General features: G+C 43.2%; 1 protein-coding gene and 1 long non-coding RNA gene across 11 annotated transcripts in view; both read left to right on the top strand.

Moving 5' to 3' along the window:
• The first annotated feature begins 1852 nt into the window (after positions 1-1852).
• Positions 1853-27450, top strand: part of LOC111246405 (uncharacterized) — a 108809-nt gene continuing 83211 nt past the window's right edge. For 7 of the 10 annotated variants that reach the window (XR_015319290.1, XM_022795959.2, XM_022795979.2 and 4 more), the window contains exon 1: positions 1853-5837. Coding sequence is in view for 7 of the 10 variants with exons in the window: in XM_022795959.2 (XP_022651694.1) it covers positions 1859-5837 (3979 nt within the window). In the remaining 3 variants the exon portion in view is untranslated. The remainder of the gene's footprint in view (positions 5838-27450) is intronic. The other 3 variants (XR_002671663.2, XR_015319289.1, XM_022795952.2) reach the window with 2 other exon arrangements.
• LOC147758116 (uncharacterized) lies at positions 16535-27292 on the top strand. The gene is made up of 2 exons (XR_015319296.1): positions 16535-17640; positions 25331-27292. It is a non-coding gene; the product is annotated as an uncharacterized LOC147758116 (long non-coding RNA).

Here is a 27450-nt window from a genome sequence, read left to right as displayed (position 1 = left end):
CAGAAACACACGTCCACATACGCACACATAAGCGAACTGACCGGCCGGCACAATATTGTGGGCTGGGTGATTTAATAAGGATAGCTGAACAGCGATACCAACAGCAGTGGCGGCAGCAGTGGGAAGAAAGGGCGTGCAGACAGTCGAAGGCACGGAAGAAAAAGCAAGTACAAGCCCAAAAAGAAGGGAACTACCGTTGAAAAAACGAAATAGTTCAGAGGCGATCCTTAGTGACAAACAATTTAAGTGGCCGCCAAACAATCGAGATAAATACAAAGAAGAAAGAAAACAAGAGGAACTTTTACAAACGACGGAAGATGTGATGGGATTGGTTTGTAGGAAGCCGCAATAAGGGGCAAAACGAGTATCGGCGACGAAGTTCAGACAAAGAGGAAGAAAGGCCTCTATCATCAAAGGATGTATAATAGTCGCCCTTTTTTCCTCATTTATTCTTTCTTCATTCTTATTTTTGCATGGCTACAAAATCAGTGGTGAAGTAATCGAGGTAACAACAGAAGTATCATCATAGACCCATCAGCGCCATCGATATTATTGTACTACTCACTGCGATTTCCAGTTGTTGCCGCAGTAAATTCAGTCGTCAACCCCAGCGAGTTGGAAAGAAAATTAACTGGAGTCACGCATTCCGGAACAGTGTAAGGTATAGGTACGATAGTGGCGCCAGCTAGCGTAGTCAACATGAGTCTTCTACTCGTACGAAAGCAATGCAACAGCGGGGTGTCGCATTATTGGACGTGCACATAGAACACTGTGAACGACCAGAAAAAAAACATGAGGCGGTACGTATCTTACGTAAGACAACAATCAAAGCTTGTTTCACCCCTTAAATACTAACACATTATCGCTACAATTGCGTTTACCCGTTCCTGCAGCGCGTGCTGGTTGCAGCATTCCCCCATTAGACTGTCCACCCGTACGACAACAAGGTCTTTCTTGCCCCATAGGCTGGAGAAACATTAGAAGCATCAACATCACCATCGAAACATCGTGCATTACATCACTACTACCCGCGCCATTGTTGCCCTCAGAATCAGCCTCATCAGCAGCACTAGGATATGGTTACTTCTGGTGGCGCCTGAGGGGTGACAGAGGTTTTCGGCTCCGCGCAATTGAGTCAATGACTGATCGTGGAATGACAAACATCAAGCCATGAATCCTGTGACTGGCGTACACTTACTGATACAAAGAACAGGCAGCTGGGCGAAACCAACTCGACCTCTGCGTTAAAATTTTGTAACGCTTCTCTGCCCTCAGAAGATTGACAGCCCGACTTAATTGACTTTATGCAATATAGAAATTGGTGAAAACACAAGACTGTTTCGTCTTCCGACTAGCGCTCAGTAACAGCAATGTAGCAGCGATCGAATGAGCGGTCGCTTTGCCTCGCGACTGACCACCGGCTGACAAATCCGGCAAAAGGTGTTCGCTCGAAAGGGAAACCGAATAGGTCTATCGCTGCCGAAATTCAATGTGAAGCAAACTTCTTTGCTATTAGTTTTCGCTTCCGTTTTAGTGGCCTATTGCCAAGTTTTATTGTCGTGATTTTCTGGTTCGTGATGGCTACCGCCGCAACTGCCTGATCGTTGTCTATTGCAGATTCCTCTACGCGATCGAAGTGGGAGGAGAAGGGGACGAACAACGATTAAACGAGTGAGCGAACGAACAAACGATGAGGGAGGAAGTCACCGTGCGCAGGAGGAACATTGAGGACGAAAACAACATCGACGACTGCAATAGGGATGCAACAGCAGCAGCGGCGGCGGCGGTGCGAGAGCGTCGACGAAAACATCAATGGAGACAGGGAAAGGAAGCAGACAAGACAGGTGAGTGAGTAAAAATGACTCGAAAACCGCGCGCCATTCTTGAGGAAGCTAAGCCGCTCGAAGGTGGAGCGACGCACAATTTCGCTTTGTGCCGCAATCGTTGGAGACCCTTCCGGACAGCAAGACGATGTGCGGCCTGTGTTTTGCTAAGTATGTCATCAAGGAACCAACAACACCAATTATCATCATCTTGTTATCACCATCGGTATCATCATCAAGCGCTTAGTTCTTACGGCGGCCACAGTTGTGGCGACGCCGACAACTGTGCTTATAGCGCCAGTAACAGCGGCCACCGCGTCGCTGATTTCAGTGACCGCTCTCCTGGCAGCGGTGACAGTAGAGATAGACGCCAGTGTTCCTATTGGCCAGAGAGTCACAACAGCTCACACTGTCCCTATCCGGGCGAAAGAGGCGCTGCGACGGTGTCCCCTTGGCATATATCTCAACAGTGCTCCGATACCGTCTCAGTAATGGAACGCTCCGTTTCATCGCTTTATCCGACCCTTTATGGCCCTACGAGTGGTAGATCGACCTCTCGCAGATATTGGTCCCCCTTCAATAGAAACACTGCTGGGAATATGAGCCCACGCTATCAACGGGTTCACGATTTGATCGGTCCTCCGCCACCCTATACCCGATTTCCTTTGGCTACCTTCAACTCAAACTCTTCAAAGTTTATCCTTCCTGCTAACTCCGACACCCCCGAGCCCGCCGGGTCGGCCTCCGCTGTGTGGCACCATTCCTCTACTGACGCTGCGACTGCTACCTCTGAACGTCCCACTGTCAGCGGCGGTAGCCGCCCCACAAAAAGAACAATAAGTTCTATGCCTACAGGGACTACTATTGGGAAAAGCCAGTATTTTGACCGGGGAACGCATGCGCAGCCGAACTGCTGTTTAGCTGCCGGGCTTGCGCCGATACATAGCACCACCGATGCTCCTGCTCCTACCACAACTGGCGCTGGCGTTGTCGGAGACGGCGATGGCGACCCCAGCGCCTCTGGCGGCGCCGTCGCTGGAAAAGCATCAGCGGCGGCGACGGAGACAGCAGCAGCGATGTCTGTGGCTCCGGCGGTGGATGAAGAGCGTTCGTTTCAGTCGGCTGTGAGCGCCCGCAGTGTGCGCACTCCGTCGCCAGACTACAACAGCAGCTGTAATGACAGTCATTCTATCAATGATGCCCATGCTAACTGCAGTACTATAATAACAGTAACAACAACGGCGAGCGACGAGGCAGTGGCGCCTGCCAGCCGCACTGCTATCGGTCGTGACAAACAGCAAAAAAGAATCAATTCTTTGTTGTCGTCAGCTGCCGCAGTTCGTAGAGATGACCGTAACGAGATCAGAGGATATGGCCTGAGTCACACTTGTGCTGTAGCAGACGGGAAAGTGCAAACCGGAACAGACCACAGTTTATATTTCCGTGGAGATTACACTTGCAGCAGCAGTGAATGTATCGTTACTCGGCAGTGTGGGGGTGAGAGCGATTTAGTAAATGAATGTGATACAAATTCTGCGCGACGAATCCCGCGCCCGCGACTTCTTCATCCTACCAATGACAATGATGGTGATGACAATGCTGTTTCAGTTGCTATTGTCGATGACGTTGTCAGATCGTCTTCGGCCCCTGCGATTAGTCCAACGCGATCAGCGTCGACAGCAGCTCCTATTGATGGTCGAATCGATAGGGAGCCAGCGACTGGATGCGCGTTTGTGAGCGCCACAGTGAACCCAACTGCTAATTTTAGTGGTATTCTGCAACGTAGCATTTCGGAGCGTTCCGCGTCATCGTCCTCGTCGTCCAGCGTTTTAGTATCGACCCCTTTGTGTAGTGAGGATACTAGCAAACATCACATTCTAAATCATAATCGTCTAAGTATTCCCGATCACTTTGACCAAAGGGAGCGTTTCAGTGTAGAGGGTGACAGCGGCGGCGGCGATAGCAGCAGCGGCGTCAACGACAACAGAAGAAATAACAATAACCCACCTGTGGCAGCAGCAGCATCAGCGGTTGCCCTAGCGGGGGTTGTTCTCCCCGTGGCGGCGGCTGCCGCTGAGCATCGATCAGCTGTTTGCGCAAATGTCCCATCGCCACAGAAGCAGTCAGCTCCACGCGAGCACTGCCGCTGCTCTTCGATACCTCGTAGCATCCGTGAGTGCCAGCATGAGAAAAAAAGTTTAGAGTTAGAGCGGCATCGCCACTTATCGGAATGTTTCCCGGTGCCATACGTAAGTGCTAGTATTACTAGCACTTCTACAGAAATTGCTTCTAGTGGATTATCATTATTAAGCGAAAGAAAAAAGGTGCAAAAGTTGTCAAGTGATTCTGCGATCGTGAACCCCAATCAGAAGCAAAGTGCTTGTCCTTCTAGCAATGACGGTAGGAAAAATAGAAGAGGAAGGCTTAACATCTTTGGCCAGTTCTCGCCAGTGGATTCGTGTGGTGTCAATGAAGTAGTAACTGAACGCAGCCATGGTGGGCATAGTAATGCCATTCTGTGCAGCCATTCGATAACCGTCGCGGACAGCAGCAACAACGGGAGTGATTGCGGCGACCGCAGAAGCAGCGGTAAAAGCGTTGCGCTTCCGAATTGTGTTAGAATAGTGCCCCTGAGCGGTATAGTTGACCATGGTGCCGATCTGAAAAATTACGACGTTAGCTCTTGCAGTGACAGTTCTACTATTGCTACCGCTAGGGGTGCCCGACAAAGTGGTGGTAGAGACGTGCAAGCGAACTGTGGTATCGGATCTGCTCGTGCTGTTGTCGACAGCGACAAGTCGCTTGTGGCTTGTGGTGACGGAGCCGCTGGCCTCGCTGCCGTGGCCTCCGTCGGCCACCCCACAACGGCGCCAACCGTCGGAATCCCCTCAGGCGCCACCCCTAAGGGCAGCGGTGGCAGCTTTGGTGGAGGCGTACAGAACATCAGCAACTCCACCAGTAATAGCAGCAGCCTGCTGGGTCCTCGCCGACCAGCCCGGTCGGGGGGGCGCCGTGCTCTGTTGTCGCTATCGCTTGGAAGCGGAGGGGGCGGTAATCAACGTCGACGACGACAACAGCAACAATTGCAACACCAGAGATCGTCTGAATCAGACGACGAAGAGGGTGGATTTGTGTGCGTCCGAGAGATCCGAGAGGTTCTTTCGGCGCCTTCGTCGCACCACCATCAGCATCTCCTCCAACAGCAACGTAACAGTGACGTCCGGCTATCGCTTCAGGACTTCGACGACTTCCGACCCGATTTTCACCCTCAGCATAGTTACAACGACGAAACTGAAGAACAGCGGCCCGAGGAAGACGGCAACGCGTTCTTCGAACAGCCCGATGTTGTTCTCGCAACATCGCATGGCCAGCTAACGGTGGACGGCCTCCAACCGGGCGGATTCTATGAACCACAACAGCGTTACACCGAACATCTCAATCACGAACGGTCTCGACAGGCGCAGCCGTCATCGTCGTCTCAACAGAGACTCTCTCGAGATCGACACACCAGCGAGCGGGCCGTCGTACCAGTTATGGCGCGTCTCAACGCCAGCTGGTCGTCGGTGAACCGCCAGTGCCGGCGGCAGCATCGGCGCAACGCAAGATGCGATACCCAACGCTTACCGTCCGATGCGCAAGGCTGTTTGGAGGGCGCTTTGCCCCCATACAGCTCACCCCGTCACCGGAACGCCACGGCCGCAGGGCCGGGCTGTCCTGCACCGGGCTGTCCCGCACCGGGCCCGCCGTGTGCTCCATGTCCGTATCCACCGGGTGTAAGTGGTGTCGTTGCAGCACCGGCAGGACTGGCTTGTCCTCGTGCGGGCCGTTACGTTGAAGCTGTTGAGATCGAGACTCCGAAACATTGTTGCGCACTGCTCGTCAATCAGACAATCTCTATTCGGTGGTTCATCCTGATGATCGCCTTCGTCGGACTTTGTTGTTCGCTCGTTGGAACAGTTCTTGGTACATTTCGGATGGGACGAGAACATCTAACCATTTCGCTACTTATGATAGGTGAGTACAGGTATAGTAATGGCTATAGAAGCAGTAAGAAAAATGGGTCGTCTCTGGAGTGGAAATAATTAGTCAAAACTAGCACCGACCCAGGATCAGGGACCGAGTGTCGTGTGAGTTTGCTGGACGTTATAGCTGGCAAATGCTGACTCAAGTTTTGCACTACCTCGACAAATACGTCGATGTAAGGCTCGGTATTGGGAAACGAGATTTACTTACCAACTTCTTAAAAAACGTACTAGCTGCAGCGTTGCTTAACCAATGAAAATTATCTATACTTTTTTCAATGTAGATTTCTTGATCTGAAAGCTTTCTTGAAAGATTTCTTGATCTTGAGTTTGATACCGAGTGAACTATTGTCTGCTAGTTAATACGGCGTGCTACCCGAAACGAGGAAAACCGAAAGTATTATTATTGTGTATAACAATGATAATCGTACCCAAAAAAAATTAGCCAAGTGTCAGTTTCACCGAAACGAAAAATGTGTAATTTATGAGCTCATCCTTTTTTCACTGTAGGTTTATTTGTTAACGTCTTGCCTTTCCAGCTGGAGCCCTTAATGGGCATCTTTTTTGAGCACCCCGTGCATGTTGATATTGATACATTGAAATGTACCACATTAGATGTGGTCGCCAAGCGAATCATCTTGCCTATATTGCTCTTGCTTTTTGTTTGTGACTATACTCCCTGTATATATGGCTGCGATAGGTGGTGCAAAAGCGTAACGTCGGCACAAACCGGAGGTCTATTAGACCACAAAGCCTTAAACAAAAACCACAAAAGCTCATGGTGGTCAGTATCTCAGCTTGTCTAATTGCAGCCGTCCTCTGTGTGCGTCAGCTCGCCCCCTTCTTTTTTTCTTATCTCCGTTGAACACGTGCGACAACCGACAAAGATCAGGAAAACAAAATGATGACAGTGATCCAGTCACCAGAACAATGGTGCGGACATATCGGGGCGTTGTCTTTGATATTACGACGCGTTTGCAGGCGGTAGCAACGGCGGTAGCCCTATGCAACGGCGACTTTCATCCGTTGGATCTGTGACAGAACTGCTCCCTGCGGTTTGTGCGCGTACAATATTTGTGCAACGCTGATAGTAGTAGTTGTAAAAGTAACGGTGGTCGCGGTGCCCGTGCCTATCGGCTGTGGCATTCCAGTGGGATCGCATCACTTGCGGCGCCAAAACGGCTATGTCTGCTTTTACTATCAGTGCTGCTTATGATTGTTGTTATTTCGCCTGTGACTGTCGGATTTTTAGGGGAGGTCGTGCAAGTTTCGAATGCTGTTCTTGCCGACGTAATCGCGACTGTAGTCAGTGTTATGCGAAGTTTGCAGAGCGTTGCTCTGTCCTATCGTGTCTTCAGCTATATATATATATATTTTTAGCATCTGTAGACCATTATATGGCGTACAGGTCTATACAGAACAACACTGTTACAGCCGTAGTCGATGACTGCTTTGCAAATGACAGTATGTTTCCAAATAAAAGAGGGCTCTTTTGCATGGTCACGTGCCATAGAAATGGTGAGGGACGGTTGCTGTTGTGTTAGATACTTCAATGTGTATGTTCGATCAATGCTGACGGCACGACACAGCCTGCCCGCCGAAATCTCTAAGAGATAGCTGACCGACCACCTTGTTTGAAGCCGTACTGAATAGAAAACAAGGTTTATTTTGCTATATGTGTATGTATATTTTTTATTACTCGAATCCTCTTTGTCATCGTTACTATTTCGCTGGATATTTGTGTCCGTCAGCGGAAAAAAGAGGTCGAAGAAAAAAATCAAAATAATGTGTACGATGATGGATCGGATCGTTGTCAGAACAGCAATGCAACTGGTCGAACTGAAGCTCAAAAGCTTGATGAGCTAATAACGATGATGACAATAGGTCAAAGATAGTCCAATTTTTACAGAATGTAGCTTTATCTTGAAAATTTCTAGCTAGTGCACGAATCGTGTTTTCGTTACTTGCATTGATAGAGAGATTGTTTAGTTGACATCTAAATTATCAATCAAATTCGAAGAATTGGCAGCTGATTTCAGCCAACAAACCCGAGAGCACTGTAGGTCCGGCCAGCCTCTGATGAACAAAAATTATCGGTTGCGTGATCGAGCTGAGCATTTATACAAATATTTTCCTTAAGCTGGCAAAGCGATCTGTTACCTGAGAGTTGACCCCAATAGAGCACATGAACTTCTTGTTGCCGAATAATTTTATATTCAACTTCTGTATGCGAATTATATGGATATCTGCTTCTATAAGGAAATAAAATTGAAAGCTAATACAGACAAAGGTATATATATATATATATATATATATAGAGAGAGAGAGAGAGAGAGAGAGAGAGAGAGAGAGAGGAGAGAGAGAGGTTTGAAGCAAAGATACTCTGATTCCAGCCCATTGGCTTCGCTGAATTTTCTATGTATGGGATTAGATTGATAAATACTGTTTACTTCTTCTCAAAACGGCAGTATTTTTAGGAATTTTTCTAGCTAGTTGCTAGTTTTCTGACGTTGTTTTGATTACTATCTTTACAACCACGTTCAATGTTAGTGGGTGTTGGTAGACATAACGATTTTTGCCGATTCTATTGTTGGGACTAAGTGGAATTTGCTCATTCGTGGCGTGACGCACGCTGTTAAGCCGAGAATACGTCTGCAATCTCAACACTGATTAACATTTTTCCAATGACTTTGTGTTCTCACAAAAGTATAGAGATGAAGAACTACGCAAGTTTTCCAACCCAATCGTATCGAAATAGTCAGCAACGTCAAGAGATTGCTTTATAAAACGTTTCAAAATACAACACAAGTGACATTACGGCAGACTATTGGCCACATCGAGCAGGTACGAAACGACTATCCATCAAACGCATTAAGAACTTAAAAAGTATAACTAGACTAGTTAGAAATGTCTTGCAAAGAAAATATGTGACAAGCAAGATATAACTGCAAATAGTACATTCTTTTAACGGTAGCGCAGATAGCATATCGCCATCAATCTAGAGGGTACCAAGGCTGCATGAGCTTTCATGGATATCAACTTTACAAAACGCTTAAGTATTCAAACGCGCGTGCGCATCTATCTATGCTTGAGTCGGCATTTCATGAAGTAGATCAGATGTAGTTCTTCACGAGGCGCTAGACATATGATTCAATCCCGGCACTGCGCTTGCCATCAGACGTGTCTCCGCGTGCGCATCCACATGAACACTAACATATTGTGCTTCAGCTATGATTATAGCCCTATTAAAAGAAGAAGCACGAACAGTTGTCGCAGCAGAATCAGCAGATCAAAAACCTGATTAGCGCGAAGACAGCTGCCGAAATTACAGTTGACCCAGAGCTGAGCTAAACTCACCTCGGTGACGCTTTAGTAAACCAACATTTTGCTGCCCAAAGGCCCAAAGAAAGCGAAGCGTCACTAATATTGCCCTTATCTGTTCGGACCTTCAAAACAGTTCAGCGCTTACGTCGGAACGTACGCTATATCCGCCTACGCTTCCCAACCTCCCCTTGCCTTTGTGTTTCATTACAATCCCATATGCTTTAGCTTTAGAATAGTTCTACTATAGCGGTGTATCATATGACCTCACGTAGCCATCGATATTATTACTTTGACGCGCACCGCCATGTGAATTAGTATAAGCACACACACGCAGATGTCTATCGTGCCTATCTATATATAGGCCTGCTTTACAGGTAGCAGTCGGACTCTATACTGTCTCAGGTTAGCCATTCTGGATAGGTGTGCCTGTCGAGTTCACTGGAATAATCATAGCGGTTCCACTTGCAGCAATACCTAGCCCGTAATTAAAACGGTCAATCGCTATTGGCTGTTTCAGCCTAAACACGGCCATAAAAGGTCGTTGTACTGGCGGCTCCGAGCCTCTGAACAGTTATGAGCTTCCGTCTGGTACAACTGCTAGACCATTTTGTAACTATATAGGGATCTATATCCTTGCCACAGCGGAGCCGTGATGTTCTAAGAATCCGTTATTTTAGCGGACTTAGTCGATAATAACGATGATGAGTTGGTTGATTCGTCTTCCAAACCGCTTCGTATCTAGCTCTCACTGCTAGGCCCGTTTCCTTCCTTGCCCGCTCATCATCATGACTATTTTAAGGAGAACCATCTCGGTCGGCATCGTATCGCTTGTCGACATAGCATCAGTGATGAAAACATGGCTGACGGTTGTGGGAACTAATTGGTTTGGTCGCAATTACTATCTATCCGAGGACGTCACCCACAAAATTAATGGCTTTTGATAGCATTTCACAGTAATTACAAGTAACTGACTCTCAGAGACATGCACATTATAGTAGACTGTAGGTGATAGTATCCTGCAGTTCTTATCCGTTCTGGCCTTGTTACCTGGTACTGTGGTAGGCGGTGAACGTCAATGGCACTACAAAGATCCTACCTATCCATAGCCGATTTCACTTTGATACATGAACCAGCTTGTTTCGCTAGTATGTGTAAAGTTTGCCAGATATCCCATCAAGTACGGCATTTGTGCTCTCTCAATTTCGAACGTTCGATCTAGTAATGGTGGCCAGATGCACTGAAAGCTTCCATATGCGTGCCGTCCTTTAATCTCATATAGAGTTAGACTTATATCGTCTAGTAGGTATGGGCCGACGTCGAAGACGGTGGTGTTGATGACGCTAGATAGAGCTTGGCTTGTAGCTAGCTATCCAAAACGTTTTCCCACTTCAATACTCATGAGCGACTGGTACGTGGTCAGTATAAAATGCTAGTAAAGGCGAAGGTAATCGACGCCAGCTAATAACAGTGAATGAATAGAGCGCCTTAGTAGTGCATTAGATTACTGATGGGACCTATAGACGGTCGTCTATGTAAGCGCCCATACGGAGTCGGCGAGTGTTTGTTTGTACGTATGTGCTAATGATGTCCTGTACTAAAAAAATAGATAGTGATTTCATATATTTTCACTTTTCCACTAATAGATGAATTAGTACTAAAGATAGCTGTTGATGTAATTTTTGCTCGCGTTTTATATTAATCAAGTATAAAAATGCTTTACCACTCTTGTCACATGGTAGAGTCGAGACCTTGACCTATTATTAGCTTGGACACACCTAGGATAGTATAATTCATTTTTGACGTTGACAGCTCAAAGGCATATTAAAGATGCTAACCGACCTATTCGACAGACACCTACTGCTAGATAGTATCGTATCGAAGCAGAGTTGTTCTTCTCGATACGTTGCCAAAACCAGTGGTTGAAAATGGTCGACCTTTTTATTACCAGTTATTCTATATGTTCGTAGCAATTAGTCTTCACTTCAATACTGTACACGGCTTTAAACTTTAAATTGCTTGACGTTGATGCACGAGATCGACTCTTGTTGAAGTTCGCACCGTTTCCTGGGACGCTTCGATTAGCGCTAACACCTTCCTATTCCGTGTTTTCGTCAAACAGTAATTGTAATGGTGGTATAATAGAAGTAGCAGTAGCATCGGAGCGATCGGTTGTCGGTACCAGTCGCGACCAACTTAATAAAAAGTCATTCAGTTCAACTTCAAACCGCATTTTACTGACATCTGTAAGGTACCAATCTTAGTTATAGCAGGTCTATTTTTTACTTAATCAAATCGGAGCGAATGGGTAAACGGAAAACAGGACTGGATACTAGTAGGTAATTTGTCGCTAGTGGTCTTGTTTAAAGTGGGACGTCGGTCTTCACAATGGTCACTCTCGGCTAAACAGAAAGTGAAACTGCCCTAGATAGATAGATAGATAGATAGATAGATAGAGAAATTGAAAAAGAAATATACATTGTAAAAATTTTTGATCAATTATGTTGATTGTGACAGCTGCGGAAAAGGCAAACCGAACTAGTAGCTGGGAGGACGGCCAAATAAATCTCCGATTTCCCATTGAAAGTGACGATGGGTAACGATGTTGCCGCTATTGTGTACTAATACAGAGCGTTACAAACATACAACAGATATGCAAAGGATCAAGATGTACGTAAGATTGATTATATTCAAAAATAGGGAACAGAAAGGCGGGAGAGAAAGGAAAATTATCAGTCGGCAACAGATGATTACTATGGCAATGATTGTGTCATGGAATTGGTATGGTTGTGGGCATGTCATACTTAAGCAGAGTAAATACGTAAACCTTGATCACATGGCACGTTTTTTATTATTGCTTTAGAACAAGTAAATGAGTTGTATTGGTAATTTTTATACATATAAACCGTTTTAAAGCAGAGTGAATCGTAATGCCAACCAATATGACGTCCACAAAATATCCGCAGGTGTCTTCGCAAACCAAAATGCTGGGTGCAATGCAAGGGTGCTGCTTCTCGCCATGAGAAAAGCACAAGGATTTGCAGGGCAGCGATTTTTTACTACTACTACTGCTGCTGCTGCTGCTTCTTTCTTTCTTCTGTTATAATGCATTAGTTAAAACAAATTTGGGTGTCGGCACAGGCCCAACGGTTGTGTTGATAAGTGTCAGTATGTTAATGAATAACATCAATATGCAACATGACCTCAAATTAAGGCTAGTTAAGCACAAAATGGACGCCATTATATAGCTCGTTCCAGTTCTTTTTTTTAACTAATGTATTTATCTTTTTTTCGTAAAAAATGCCTGATTAGAGATAATGGCGAGTTCGCGCCCAACCGATCGATCCACTGATATATATATTTAACTATCAAACTATAAAAGGGCTACATATTAACGCGTTTGGTGTCTTAACATGTAGTTCACAATGGCCACTCTCAGATAAATAGAAAGTGAAACTGCGCTAGATAGATAAAGAAATCGAAAAAGAAATGTACATTGTAAACATCTTTGATAAATTATGTCGACTGTCATAGCTGCGCAAAAAGGCAAACGCAGCTATAATGAACAGCTTAAAATACGGAATAAAAAATTCCAGAGAACAAAAGGAAAGGGGTGAAGTTTCTTCACACTTTCTTGTCCTCTTTTACCGGTGTGAGCCATTGTGAGGTCAGTTTTTTTAGTGCACGTAAAGCCGCTGAGAGTTGGTAAGTCTATGGTACATTATATAGATATTTAATGATCACTTTATTGTTAAATTAGGCAGCCAAATCAGTTCAAATTTGCTGCGAAGCAATTTGCGGCGAAGTGTCATCTGTTACTGTGGTAAACGATAGCGACGCTTGTATGGTTGGATATACTGAACGTAATACTGGAATCCCTCCAACGTTTCCTACATGCTTCATAAATATCTCTAGGAAAAATTACAAAAAAAAATAGAAAAAAACGTCCAAAAATGGATAATTAGATGCGCACAGGTCGAGACGCACGAACTTGCACTCTTGCTGCTCGTTTGAAAATGAGGGCGAGAAGAAACGTTGACAACAGATTTAAATTTTCTTCACCAACGGAAAGTCGATTAAAGTTGCCTGCGCCGTCAACAATGACGGCAAAAACAGCAGCAGAAGCGATTTTGGCGACCCTCGCATACATAGGTACGGCCGAATACGAGAGGCTGATGCATTTATTGCGTCGCGTACGATGCCACGTTTTTCTCCTCTATCTGGTGCCGTTATTGTTGTCGTCGTCGTCATCTGGATCGCTGCAGTTCTGGACGTTCCTGTTGCCGCTGCAGCTGTTGTTGTTGTTGGTATTGTTGTCGATGGCCCTATTATTATTGCACTTGTGACCCCTTCAGTTGCGGTGGGAGCTGCCACGGCTTCAGACGCCAACAACAACGATGACGATAACGATGTCGACGACGAGTATCGAGACGGGGAAGAGGACCATCCATCAATGTCTGTCTGTCTGTTCGTCTGTTTGTGCGTCCATCTGTCCGTTGTTTGACTGTCTGCCCTCCTTCTATTTTATGCTGCTGCCGAGTATCTGTCTTCAGTTCGGTTCATCCGTTCGAGCGTCTGGCCCGGTCCGCTATGTCCGGCGGGATCGGACTCAAGCTTCGATGGTTGATGGCAGTTTGCTGTTTGCTAGATGGTTGGATGGTGGTTAGCCCGTGACACTGGTGGAGCGGGAATGCAGACGGGACAATGAAAACTGACGATGGAAGCGAGTGAACGACGATAGACAACCGTCCATCGGCCACTGCGGCCATCGTGTCGACAGCAATAGCAGCTGCTTCTATCGTCGCCACGAGCGCTCTATTCTTTCTTTCTTATTGTTACTGCCGCTGCTGGTGATTTGGTTGAAAAAGCGTCTGAGCTCTAACGGATCAGCGACATTGGTAGCTCCGTTGTTGCGAACAACGGATTGTACCGGCTTCGCTCAGCGAACAGTTCGTTCTCAGGAAAAACGATCAACATTTGCCAATGGAAAAATGCTGATAAGAAATCCCTACTTCCCTCACACCTGCCAGTTTCTCCTTTTTTTTTTTTGCTATTCTCGCTTCCAAAAGGTAAGCAGGCAACCCAAACTCGTCGTTGGCTACATTACCACCAGGCCGCGGTGGCGAAGCAGAGCATTGAAAATGAATGGAAGACATAGGCAAGCTTCTGTGTGCATGTCCGCAGAAAAAAGCGGAAAAACGAGCAGCAAAGTAGATAGATGGTCGGCGTCAACGACCAAACAAATCGAGAGTGTGAAGATGTTACCCTTCAGCTGTTACTTCATCTGCTCATGGAGTCACTCACCATCGGAGGTCTGTGTTACCATATAATTGCAGCTTGAAAGAATTGATGCAATCGCTACCAACAGTGTATAACACAGGATCTAGACAATTTCTTTGCACTGGACATAAGGGGAGGTTATTATAATGTAAAGCTTTACCGTAACGCAGACCGCGTAACACTGCTGTAACTCAATATCCTGTATGTGGTCATACATTTGTTAGATATTTAAGCTGAAAAGACCTGCTCTTTTGTTAAACTAGATCTAGTTGGCCCCAAATGATTTCGCGTTGCAAAAGAATACTCTACTCACGCGTTATTCCATTCTTACGTTAAGTAAAATCCATTTCAAAGACTCCGAATTGTTTTTATCCTATTTAGGTTCATTTTAAGCGAACAGACATAAGGCAACAAAAAACTCTACCATTATATTTTTTTTAATTATGGCATTCCACATAATGTCGTAGACAGATGAAAAATGGCCGAGTTATACAGAGTCGGCGAGGGGACAAGTGATGACAAGATTTTATAAGAAGCAGACGATCAGTTGAGATCTAAAGCTGTTACGAATGACACCAGAGTTATAGTTAATTATTATGTCTAACAGGTCACTTACTGCTATCGTGAGTTCTGGTAGACTTCTGTTGTTTCCACATTTACCTACACCATATAAAAGTATTTTCACCATAAAGTTTGTATTTTGTGAGTTGGGGATTAGCCAAAACTGGCTATTATCGAATTGTGATATGGGTGTCAGCAAAATATTGTTCTACTTCGCAGTACTAATAAATAGCATGTCTGCAATCTCTCAGCGCCCATTCGTATCAATGAGTAACTTTAGAGACCTTAATTGTCGGTGCAGCTAAGTTACTCCGGAATGTTGTTTTCGGGACGGACTTAGGGTACAGAGAATTATAGCATACTTGTTCCTGGTAGTATGATCTGGTAACTCAAACTCAACTGCAAATAATGTAACTAAACTATTTGATTCAGTGCGCCAAAGTGCCTTTTTCTAAAGTTCGACGTCCGATTACGTCGTAGATGACAGGTTGTACATTATGAGTTTTATATTGAAAGGGCTGCCATTGTGCTGGCGAATTCCCAGTATGTTGGTATTAGTGACAGGAAGCGCTTTCATTGTCTAGTTTTCGTCGAGATAGTTTTAAGTGTACTTTCAGTTTCCCCACAGCCAAAACAAGCCTATGTAGAATGTAAGCTGCAGAGTTCAGTCAAATATTTTTTTTTATTCACGTATGCGATACTACTGCTTTGTAGCTGCCGGAATTTCTTTGGCTGGCGGACACGCTGAAGCCCACGTTGTCGAACGATAAGCTCGCCTCTTCGTTGTAGCCATTTAACGGCCCTGTTGTCTCAGAAAACGGATCAGACCGCCAGAAATTAAGGGGAACACCACAATCTATATACAACATTTCGGAAGCATCGAGTACCTGCGTCGTCGCTGACGTTGCCACTGCTGATGCTCGTTATATCAGACGACAACAGCAACAACACCAGAATGGAAGCGCCACAACGAGCAGAAAACAATACAGTCAGCTCCTTTCTCTCTCTGGCCAGCAGCGTTGTTTTGTTGTCGCTCTCCGCCCTTTGCCGACAGTGGAATCAGCTGAGGCCGTGGCGTCAGCTGATTCCGCCAATCGCAGATTGAACCGGACGACAGCGGGAGAAAGGCAGTGAAGACCCGCTTCGTCTGTTGCTGGTGGAGTTCCAAAAGCGACATCGAAATGAGATGAAGGGTAGCTTTTGTTTTTACGATCACTAGTTTTCTTCATGCTTTACGGTGTCGCCACCGTCGCCGCCGCCGCATATCTGCCCATCATCACGATGCTATGGGTTGCTTCCCTGACGCTGCTCCCGTTGGCGAACCATCCTGAAGTGACTATGTCTGGTGCTATTACTTGTTGATGGTGTAGTCAGTTGTTGTTGTTAGAGGGTTAACGTTGCCGTAGCGTCTGCTGATGGACTGTCCGACCGGCCGTTTGGCTGAGTGACCCGTCAACCCTAGCGAAGCGAACCGTCGTGACTGATAGTCTGATCAGCATAGAGTGAAGCCAGCCAGCAGGTAGGAGAATAACCGCCATCTGCTCAACAGCAAAAATAGCAGCAATTGCGTCGCTCCATTGTCGCTACTATTGGTCACAGAGCCGTAACGGCTAGTAGCGTAATACTTGGACTACCCCAAGTACTGCCATGAGCCATAGCCGGGGTCAGAGTACCCCCCCCCCCCCCCTCCTCCTCCTATGGAGTTGGTGTAGATTCCCCTACTACCAGCATCGATATGTACCATGTACCTGCCGCCTGCAAAGCGGATTCCACCGCTTTTTCTAGCCTAAAACAATGCGGAGTGTCCGCAGTTGTTGCTGGTTCTCTTATACATAGAGCAGCGGCGACCTGCTGTGATTAAAAGTAAAAGCCCTCGGTACCTATCAACCCACCCGTTCGTCTGCCTAGTATTCCTCAGAGCTTATAGAAAAGCTAACATAAGTCAACGACCGCTCTTCTTGTTGCTGTTGTCGTTGTTGAGATGGCTATTGTTGCTCTTGTTGTGTTTTTTATTCGAGTAGATAAGCTGAACTAAAGCCGTTGACACTCGATGTTGAGCAATACTTCTGCCGGTCGTAGGTGGGTGGAAAAGACGACGACGGATCCTTAGTAACCACTTCACCAACTTTACCACCATTAACGGCCCGTCGATGCTATCAAACCTAAGACTTCAATCAGAAGATAAGGAGAAAAACTATGGTACAAGACTCCGTTGGTAGTGTTGCTATTACCGTATTAATGAAAATAAGGTGGTCTAATTTTGTTTAATGTCCGTTGACACATTGACCCCAGTTTATACTCCGTGGAATCAAATTCAGTATCCAGTCGTAGTCGCCTCCGCCCGTCGCGCTTTCGCCATTCACCACTTCTTCGCTAGCCTTTATCGTCGCTACTATTCTCTGATGAGAACTGTTTCTGACGGGGTTACATATGACTGTTTTATGTGTGTTTGTGTGCTTATTATCCGTTGACCAAAGCGTGTATTTAGGGCTGCTGGCATTCGATAATGGTGGCACTACCAACGACGCCACCGGGAAGAACAGGGTATCGGAACCACCAACGTCGACGTCGCCGCGATCGACATAGTTACGCGTCAAATCTAAAGCTGCCATAATGCCGCATGAGCTGCATCGGTAAACTATCTATAACAGTATATAACTATACGAAAAAAACATTGAAATGAGAACAATAATATATCGAAAACCTACGTACGTCCATGTATCCGTGCATCTGCGTATTATACACGCAGTCAGTGCGCTAACAAAAATAGGAACATCTAGCCATATGAAAAACTACGAAGATGCACGGAGGCGACTCTATACGCGGTGGTAGCGAAAATAGCAGGCTAACCAGTATCCACCGCTATGTTTGGCCATAGCATGTTATTGTTTCGGTATGCAATCTGTTGTTCTGAATATATACATATATAAGTTCAAACAGGTCAAACAAGAAGAAGTAACCCAATAAGATGCTTTATGCTCTTTTTCGCTGGTATCGCTTACTTTACCGCTTTAAGTAGCTTTTTGAAAATATTACCAATAGTAGTAATTGTAGATAATAGTCTTTAATCAAGCTGTTTTCCACCGAGAACTTCATTCGTTATAGTTTTGAAATACTCAAGGCTATTCGTAGGTGTCAAACTTTGATTTAGATATTTTATTATGACGATTATCACAAACCCCACTGTTACGTCTAAGGTTTACACTAGCAAACTAACGACATAGTTCAAATATAATAGATCGGGCATATGTATGCTCATCGATAGTAAATTAAAAAAAAAAACGCGCAGTATATTTAGACGAACGAACCGGCCATTTCGGCTGGAAATGCTTTGCACCAAAGATACATGGTACCGCCCGCTCAACGCCTCGATTGGCCCTTTTGTCACACTACCGACTGTCATACGACGATAGTGAAAAAAATTTCCCCACGGTATTGAAATAGGGCGCAGTTTAAGTCGTGAGTCTTTCTCTCGTTTTATCGAAATTATTCGAAGTAAAAGCATGTTTTAGCGTTATTTTGAATGTCAAGCATCATGAATGAAAGTCAAATAGCCGAAAAATCCATTTTGCAAACAGAAGATTCCGCTTTCACAGACATACGCGTCCAGAAAAAAAGGCTGATTGAATTATATTTGGCGATGCCTATGTAGCACTAGTGGTTGTGAAACACGCTTAGATTTATCTGAATACTATTGTTGTTCCAAACACCTAACGACTGAGACTTCTGTAATATCTGTTAAAATGCACAATATGCAAAGTCCTCTTAAGCACCCGTAAAATCTTTGAAAGGATATTGGCATAAGTATTTTTTTTTACTGTAGATAAAGACAAGAGAGCGACCGTGAGATGCTGCCCAAAGATGCGGGCATTGTCCACTGCGAGAACTTATTCAGAAACACTGAACGGCTGACATGCTATTCGACTTGTAATAGCGTCGTTTATTGCCCCGATTAATCTCATTACCTTTAAAAGTAGGCAGGCTATATCAATGAACTGCGAGATTACTCGCGTTCGCTTTCCGATGGCAGAGAGAGAGAGTATCTAATATCGAAGTACCACAGCTTCTCACATGGATTTCAAAGTGATGCTCAAAGTTAATCAAAAACTTCTCGCAATATGCCCCATTTCAGTGCTTAATTGTACATTCAATAACGAAGTTGTCTCGCTAGTCGAATATTGCTGATCGGTTGGCTACAGTCGAACATCCCAAAAAAGGCCCAAATAGTAGCAGATCAAGGCAGGGTATAGTCATTCGACGCGACGTTTCATTCGTGTTCACGATATTGTCTGTGTCAAGACGTAAAGTAAAAGAACTTTTCGAAGAACAACTGCCTTGACCAGTGTTGCCGTTATTCTGGAATAAGTCCAGTTTACTTTTGAGTATTAATGAGTGCATTCAGCTAACTCGCGTCATTGAGCTGGGTTGGCCCAGATTAGGTCGCACTGCAAGGTGAGAATACATAGCCAGTTAAACGAAGTGGTCATTTCTGTAAAACACAAAATTATTTGTAGATTAATTTTGATGCCTGACAACCGATTTAGTGATGATTAATCGAAAACGACGGTACATTAACTTATTGGCTGACATGTAAAAGCGTGGTAAATGAATTTGTTAACAATATAGCCTTTTTTTTTTGTTACCATCATGAACTCTTGAACGGTGCTCCGTTGACGCGGCGCCTACTTCGATTTTTTTTTTCTTTGCGTGAATTCTAGAATAAATGAGCCCTGTAAGTATTTCTCTGCATCCGGTGCATCAAGCATTATATCACGACGAATAAAAGTTTCCTGTATATACAATATTCGCTCATGAACGTTGGATACAATGTCAAAGATGTGTCCAGTGGGAAAACTTTATTGTAATGCCAACTAATTATGAGCCGCTAATTCAACTACTGCCAGTGATTGTCTATTGTAGTAATGATGACGAAATTTTGCCCTAACAGCAGTTAGGAAGCAAAGCTAACATTTTTATGAAATCACCGGATAGAACTAGGTAGTGAAGATGTCGAAAGGATACTTTTGAAATTCTCAATTGTTGTTCAATTTCAAGCCAAGTTAGCGCTGTATATCCGACGCTAGCTTTCCGTCATTCGTATGTCTTTACTTCTTTAAAACTATGATACATTCGATGTTATTCGACTAGTACATTTGTCCTCGTTCGGATATTGCCATGGCACTGCTCCTTCATAACCCCCGCTATTTTAGCGTCGGGGTCGACATAAAGATCAGTCTAGGTTCCGCTGCTCGAGGCGGCAGCGAGTTAACGGCGGTCGCTAGCGGTTTCCAGTCTGCAACGACAACAACAACAACAACAACCTATGCAGCAATAGAACGACAGCCACAAACAACGATATGAACAATTCTCTAAAAGATAGCAAAATGTCCTGTGTCGTGGCGAGATAGAGGGGGGAATCGCAGAACACTTACTAGCTAAACGTAATCATTGTTGAAAAGTAACTGTAAAGATGACGTATGGCAAGGTCGGGCATGTAAACGCGCCGCATCTAAGCTTGATGCGGCAAAGAAGCCCGGTCTTAGACAAAACATTTAAGCAACTGCTATTGTTTGCAGATGCAGACAAATAACAAAGCGAGCGGAGTCGATAGTGTTAAGAAAAGCTTTACTTATGCTTTTATTCGTTAGTTTTTTTAGTACAGCAACGTAAAGCAACTGGAGTAGCGCAGAGCAGTCCAAGCAGGCACTTATCCCGTCTTCGCAATCAGCTAATATGAAAAACAAAGAGAAACGTACAGTTCTGTTTTTCTACTAACTCTTTCATATCACCTTTATACCTACAATATTTGTCCGAATGCACAAGTATGCTGTTTAGTTTATATATATAGTTACTCTACCATACCTTATTTGTTTAATATTGTATCAAAAAAATAGTATTAAATAAAAATTATCTTAATTATCATTTTGCTACTCGTTTATAGTACTTTCTAAATGATGGCTCAATTTTATATTATTGTTTTCACTTAAAGTTTCGTCAAAATTTCAAGGGGGGTCAGTTCTGAAGATAGCTGCTGAGGTGTGGAGACGAGAAAAAAGAACAGAGAACTAATTATCGACGACAGTCCGCAATTTGTTGTTGATAATTAGATAAACAAAATAATAAATAAATTTTTATCACACTTTTATATACGAGATAAGCCAGTATCGCTTTTGCTCCACTCATGTTACACAACAAGATGTTATTATAGCTTTTTTCAAATTTGCCTTTGCTGATAATTTATCATTAAGCTCTCTACTGTTATGGCAGATGGCGATCGGCGGCGTTCGCTCATTTGTGACGCCAAGTCATGAAAACGGTTATATGTGTGGGCCTTCTGTTACCATAATTATTTCATTTATTGTACCACAATCCTTATATTATTCCCTGTCTTTTACCCGTTCAACTTAATGATTCTCGAGTCTGTCGTTGCTCGAGTTCAAGCCCATTTCATATTTCAAATAATTTTCATGATAAGCCCTGACCGACATTTCTGTGTTGTTCGGGAAGTATTTATCCCGAACAAATAAATTTAGTCAGAGAATAGGGCTTGCTAGGTTGAAAATTGTGTTCATTAGAGTTTTAATCTTGGCTACTAACAGCTTTTATCTGCTTTAGCATGCATAGCTTATGAAGTTCCGATTAGAAGTTAGAAGTTCACATTCCGTACGTTTCCGCTTTTGTTTGCGCATAATATGATTTTACCGAATGGCGGTTGAAATCTTCAGAAATGAGAACTGCATTTACGGAATTGAACTTCACTGTAAGGCCCAAAAGATATTTTCCCAAATACAGTCATTTAGGGAAAAGGGAGTAGGTTAAACTTGAGTGGGTCTAAGAAGACACCTGATAGTTAGGGAAGCATGTAAGCTTATAATTAAGGTAGACTCTATTTCGATTGATAGCATTTTCTTCTTCTAATTAATCTAAGCTCACTACCCTATAGAGTTACTTTTTAGCCAACTTTTACCGCCTCCATCTTATGTTATAACAAGCAACTTTGTGTCAGCAGATTAGACGGGCAATTCGGTGAATTTCTGAGCTGTCAGTTGTTAATGTCATCTGCATGAGATAACGCTGTAGCTATAAAGTAAATAAATACGTTAGAGATGTTGACCGGCTAGACGATAGTCTAATCTTTTCACTCGTGGGGATGGTTTTGCGCGCGTGGCTGAGTTCCTCAATAATTTTCTATACTCTGATGTTTGATAGATGAACAGTGATATTTGTGTCTATTCAACATCCCGATGTAGTTGCAGGCAGTCCGAGTTCGCGCGAGATAATCAGACTTCTCGACCCCGTCACGAACCCGTCGAGGCAATAAATACAATTGATTAGTTTCTGTTTATTACGGTTTGCATATAAAATTAGAATGTGAGAGTCGAGTTAAATAGCGTTTTCATCATAAACATAAAAAAGGCACATTTTTTGCGTGAAGTTGAGGAAAAGTGAGCATGACTTGTAAGAATGTTCATAGTAGATAGAAGTGCCAGAGATAATTTTGTGTGTAGTCTTGCATTTCTGATAGTATATTCCGTATGTGTTTAGAAGTCTCTCTTTGGATGAATGGAAAGATTCAAAAACCATTTTTCGTACTGCAGCCATTCTAATTACATACAAATGTAGAGACTGAGCTCGTCAGAGCGGCCAAATGTTTTCTTTAACATTTTTGGGTAAAGCACACGGTTCGAACGTTGCTCGAGGCCAGTAAATCGCTCTCAACCTAAAAATCGGTGAAACGGTCTAGTACTATTTTGTTTTTGATATAAAGCGTCAAACAACGGAGCAAGTAAGGTCGTTAGTAAACAAAGTAATTTTTAATTTACGTCATTTGTAGCCTAGCTGGAACGAGGGATTTATAGAAGGCAATTAATAATTAAGGAAAGTTCGCTGATACTGTAGATGGTTGCTTGGCGGCATCAGCGCTGCCATAGATGCTGCTATTTATAGCGATTGGTGGTTGTAATATCGAATATATTATCTTATCGTCATTTATTATACGTTAATATGGATTACCACTTGCATACGAGCTTACACTTACGTTCTATTTTCTACTGATCGTTTAAAAATGTTGCGGATCCGTTCATTATTACGGAAGAATTCATTAAGAAGTTCATTGTTCTCTTAAACTGAATACGCGAACTCAGTAAGTAAAGCAGCTAAGAGTAAAGCTCAAAATCAATTGCTTCATATGTGAATTCTGTGCCATATGTCACGCGGATATGCACATTTCCTTCAGATCGGGGATCGTGATTCCATGTTGACTATTGCTGGCGTATGGTATTTTTATGTACATGAAGTAAGTGCTCGTGCGACATCTCCATCCAACACAAGAAACGAATAATGATTGCTATCGTTCATCTTCTGCGGGCCACTAACATTAACAGCGGTCACTGCGTTCTATTGCTACTACTGACACTAGTAATGACACTCGACTGAATTGCCCTCAATTGAAAACGAATGGTATGGCCTTTGTCTTTCTATATATATATTAATATAAAAATCTAGTAATTGCTGGTAGCCTACTTGTCGTTTGCTCGCTAGCCAATATTCGCGCGCTGATGAACTAGAATATTAGATGATAATTTCGTATATAAGCCAATGTGACTGCTTATACCGGTGTCGACATTTACCGTTCAGCGTTGACGATTAGCTGTCTTAGCGGTGCAACAGCTTTACCGCGATAGCCAACAGGATTAAAACTAGAAAAATAAATGTATAATAGATTACCGATATGCTGCACGCTACCGTACCAGCTGCTGCCATAATATTGATAAACGCTAGGAAGAAAAACGTTGCGTTTATCATAGGTAGAATATAACACGAATGTAGCGGGCCGTTCAGCAGAGTGGGTACAATATTACTAGCTAATGCTAGAGCTCTGTTTAAGGATGTGCTATGATTTAAGCGAAATAGTTAGATTCCCTCTGTTTTTTTTACAAGTATCGATTATTACCACCAAAAATACATATTCCTATATATGAATGTATGGACCACAGGTGATTGAAAAAGAGAGACTTCTTTTTGTGTGAATACTTAAGCTAAGGAGGTACGTTTTCGCTTTTTTTTTTGTTACGCTACTGCTAATGCAGCTTGCGATGGATAACAGTGTGGATTCTAAGATTCACAGAAAAAGGAAGTTCTAATAGTTGATTAGGCAACACACAGGCGCCGTTTTATTGGGCTGTGTCCCACGTTCTACATTTACAACGCAATGGAAAAAGCAGCGACAAAACAAAAACAGACATCAAGTATTATAAGCAATGATACCGTTTAAATAAATATATACATGGTACGTAATATAGTCATTGTACCAAGTGCATGAATGAAACAACAGCGTTAGTGACAATCAAATTTTTATGTAGCGATTGTTTAATCAGATGTCTGCAAAATCATCGCCTTCAGTATCGTCATTGTTGCTCTGCTCGTAATTGGCCCAAGGACGCATCTGTTTCAGTCAACAGGCGCAGTGCTCATCGCAGAGAAAATTAAAGGATGATGTAAAATAGTAAAGAAAATAAGGGGCAAACAACGGCTTAACAAGGGCCTGCTTATGCTTTGCACGCTTCACTGACTTTTTCTAAAATGATCGTAACAGCAACAACATCAGACTTACTAGCAATAGATAGCGCGAAGAGGAACAGCTCCGTAATCACATCACACGGCTGTTCTTTAACGCATCGTCGGTAATGAAATTACATCAGTTAAGGCGAGAACCGCAAATTGCGAACGTATGATATTAAATTGGACGAAATGTTCCCGTTCCCCGCCAGTGCGACCCGCTGTAGCACTGCCACTCTCTGGGATGCCTCTAGCGACCAGTGTATCCGACTGTACGTGTGCTATATATATATATATCCCTTTGTTGCTACCGCAAGGTCGCTTCTGTACGTTCTGTACGTTGAAGTTCTTAATAAAAGCAGGCTCAGGATGACGTTTATACCGCAAGAAGCAAATCCGTTGGGCATTTCTACAGATGAAGCTATTCAATTGTTCAGTATTCTTTCCCTGTTGTTTGTACTTGATATACATACGCATCATACAGATCTACGGTATATCACGTACATATAAGTCCGCCATTAGTTGATTGTACGGCTGATGCGGGTGTAGGAAGCGTCGTTGCTAGTGCCGAGTTGTCTAATGTATTGTGTGGAATGAGCACTGTGCTATGATAATAGTGAAACTGCGAACCAATAAAAGCCATCGGTTATACCTATTCACAATACAATAGAATCGAGTGGCTATCGGCGTTCCACCTGTCTAGTAGTAGCAGAAAAGTGCTCCAGTTAACGTTGGACACTTTTATCGTAATCTGATCGATTGCAGGAGGGAAGAGATACTATATGCTCCTTTGCTGCAAACATCGGCTTCAACAACTCAGAGCTTCCGAATGTGTCATTGTGTACTTCGTTTGGTAGGTTACGATACGGTGTTCGAAAAAACCAGCTGTTCATATACAGTGAAGGTATAAAAAACCGTATACCAGAGTATCCGGCAATGCAAGATTAGCCTGCGATATAATGTAGATAGCCAATGCTCCAGGCGATCGTAGTTAGAGTTAGTAGAATTATTGCTCATCCAAAATGTCCGGTTATTATTGCCAGCGGGAGGCACAAAGGTACTCCAGAGCATACAATGTTGTTGTTGGCGTTGGTTCCGTCGGCGATATAAAAACTCCTAAGGGAACAACGTCAGACAGGTGGGAAATGGGAGCTATGCCACCCTTGATTTCGAATTTAGCTCTATAGTAAATTGCTAAGACAATTAACAAGATTAAGTCATGACAAGTTAGCGGGCAGATAAATAAAATATGATATTATTATTTGACGCTTTAAACAAAATAGATTTGTCTGAGATATTTGCTAAGTGAAGTGAAAACAAGCCAGATCTTCTTTTGCTTGACGTAATTGTGTCAGTAGTAGAGAAGTAGAGAAGGTGCAGATTTACGCTTTGAAACTTGGAGAACAGCTTTTCGAATTGGAAACTACAGAACCCTGAAGACCTTAGAAGACAAAGTATATCGCCAACATCCTGAACAGGTTGACTGGACAACAGGGTTAACGAATTATAAAACATGCATTCTGTTATACAATATGACCCGTATGATGTAAAAACATGCTCTACATAATTTTTGAATTTATCTTTTTTTACAAATCGAAATCATGAACAGCAACTACATATTTTTATCGATAGTTGTATGGCTATAGAAACTTTTCTCTGTGTTCAGTTGTAACCTAAATACTAGCCTTTGTTTTCCAAGGCGTCTTCACTCACAATCGACGGGAGAATCATCATACAGTTCATTTCCTCAATTTTTTTCACCCATCATATTCGCTTTTTTGGATCGCCTGTTTCCCCGAACACTTTTAATCCATCTTCGCAAGTGGCACTTGACCATACTTCGAATGTCATTACGCTGCTAAGACACAAGCGAAGTATGCTACGTCCAGATTTCGATATCGAGAATATCGATGCACCCGCATATCGTGTCGTGTTCCCTAATCTGCTTCGCAATCTACGTTTGTCGAATGCTGATTTAAATTGTAGATCTACCATATTTTCGTAAAGGCATTAGCAAATTGTAACGACCGCAAAATAATATCTTCCAACAATATCCGAAGTGTGTTCGACTATTCTTCTAGGAGAAAGGGGAAAGGCGGGATTAGGTTGACAAAACTATATATTTTTTCTGAGATATGATTTCTATGAAAAGCTCTATTATAGGAATTTATGTATTTCAAACTGAATAACTTGCCCAGATTGATTTTTTCGAAGCAGTGACGTTCGTAAGGCTATCTAGAGCTTTTATCCTATCTTCCAACTGATAGTATACCAATCTCATTTGAGGGTCTCTAATTTAGCGTTGGATAAAAACAAAAGTGGCTAGAAAAAAATAACCAAGCTATTTTTTTTATCTTCTGTAACTGAACATTTGAGATTTCTTGCCTCCCTCTGTCTGAACATTAGAATAGATCAGTAATTCGAATACATAAATTATTTTAACAGATAATTAAAACTCATCCACTGGACAAGCAATAAAATAATAAGAGCTAAAAGTAAACGGCTCCTTATACGTTTGACGTTAACTGAATAAGGATGTTTAAAAAGTTCCCATAAGTTCGCACGACTGATCCACGATGTAAGAAGAATGGAAAATGTTTGTTTGGAAATAATCGTGCCGCTGAAAAAATTATTGTGAAGTCTAAATTAAACTATTTTTTTAATGCTACGGTTATGATTGATTCTCTATTAACTGAAAATAAATAATAGTAATGATTCTTTAAATTATTTTATGATCGAGTTCGGCTTCTTTCGTAATTTGTCTACGGTTTGGATCCGGTTATTATAAAAAGTTAACGACAAATCTAATACAATTTGAGTTAAACTAAAAAGTTTTATTGTCGACGGACTAACCACCTAGGTCAAAGGCTGGATGAAACCAAATT

The sequence above is a fragment of the Varroa destructor genome, unplaced genomic scaffold, assembly GCF_002443255.2.
Source record: "Varroa destructor unplaced genomic scaffold, Vdes_3.0 BEIS01000001.1, whole genome shotgun sequence".
Lineage (NCBI taxonomy): Eukaryota > Metazoa > Arthropoda > Arachnida > Mesostigmata > Varroidae > Varroa > Varroa destructor.
The sequence above is the reverse complement of the archived record's forward strand: the minus strand, read 5'-3'. Positions and strand labels throughout refer to the sequence as shown.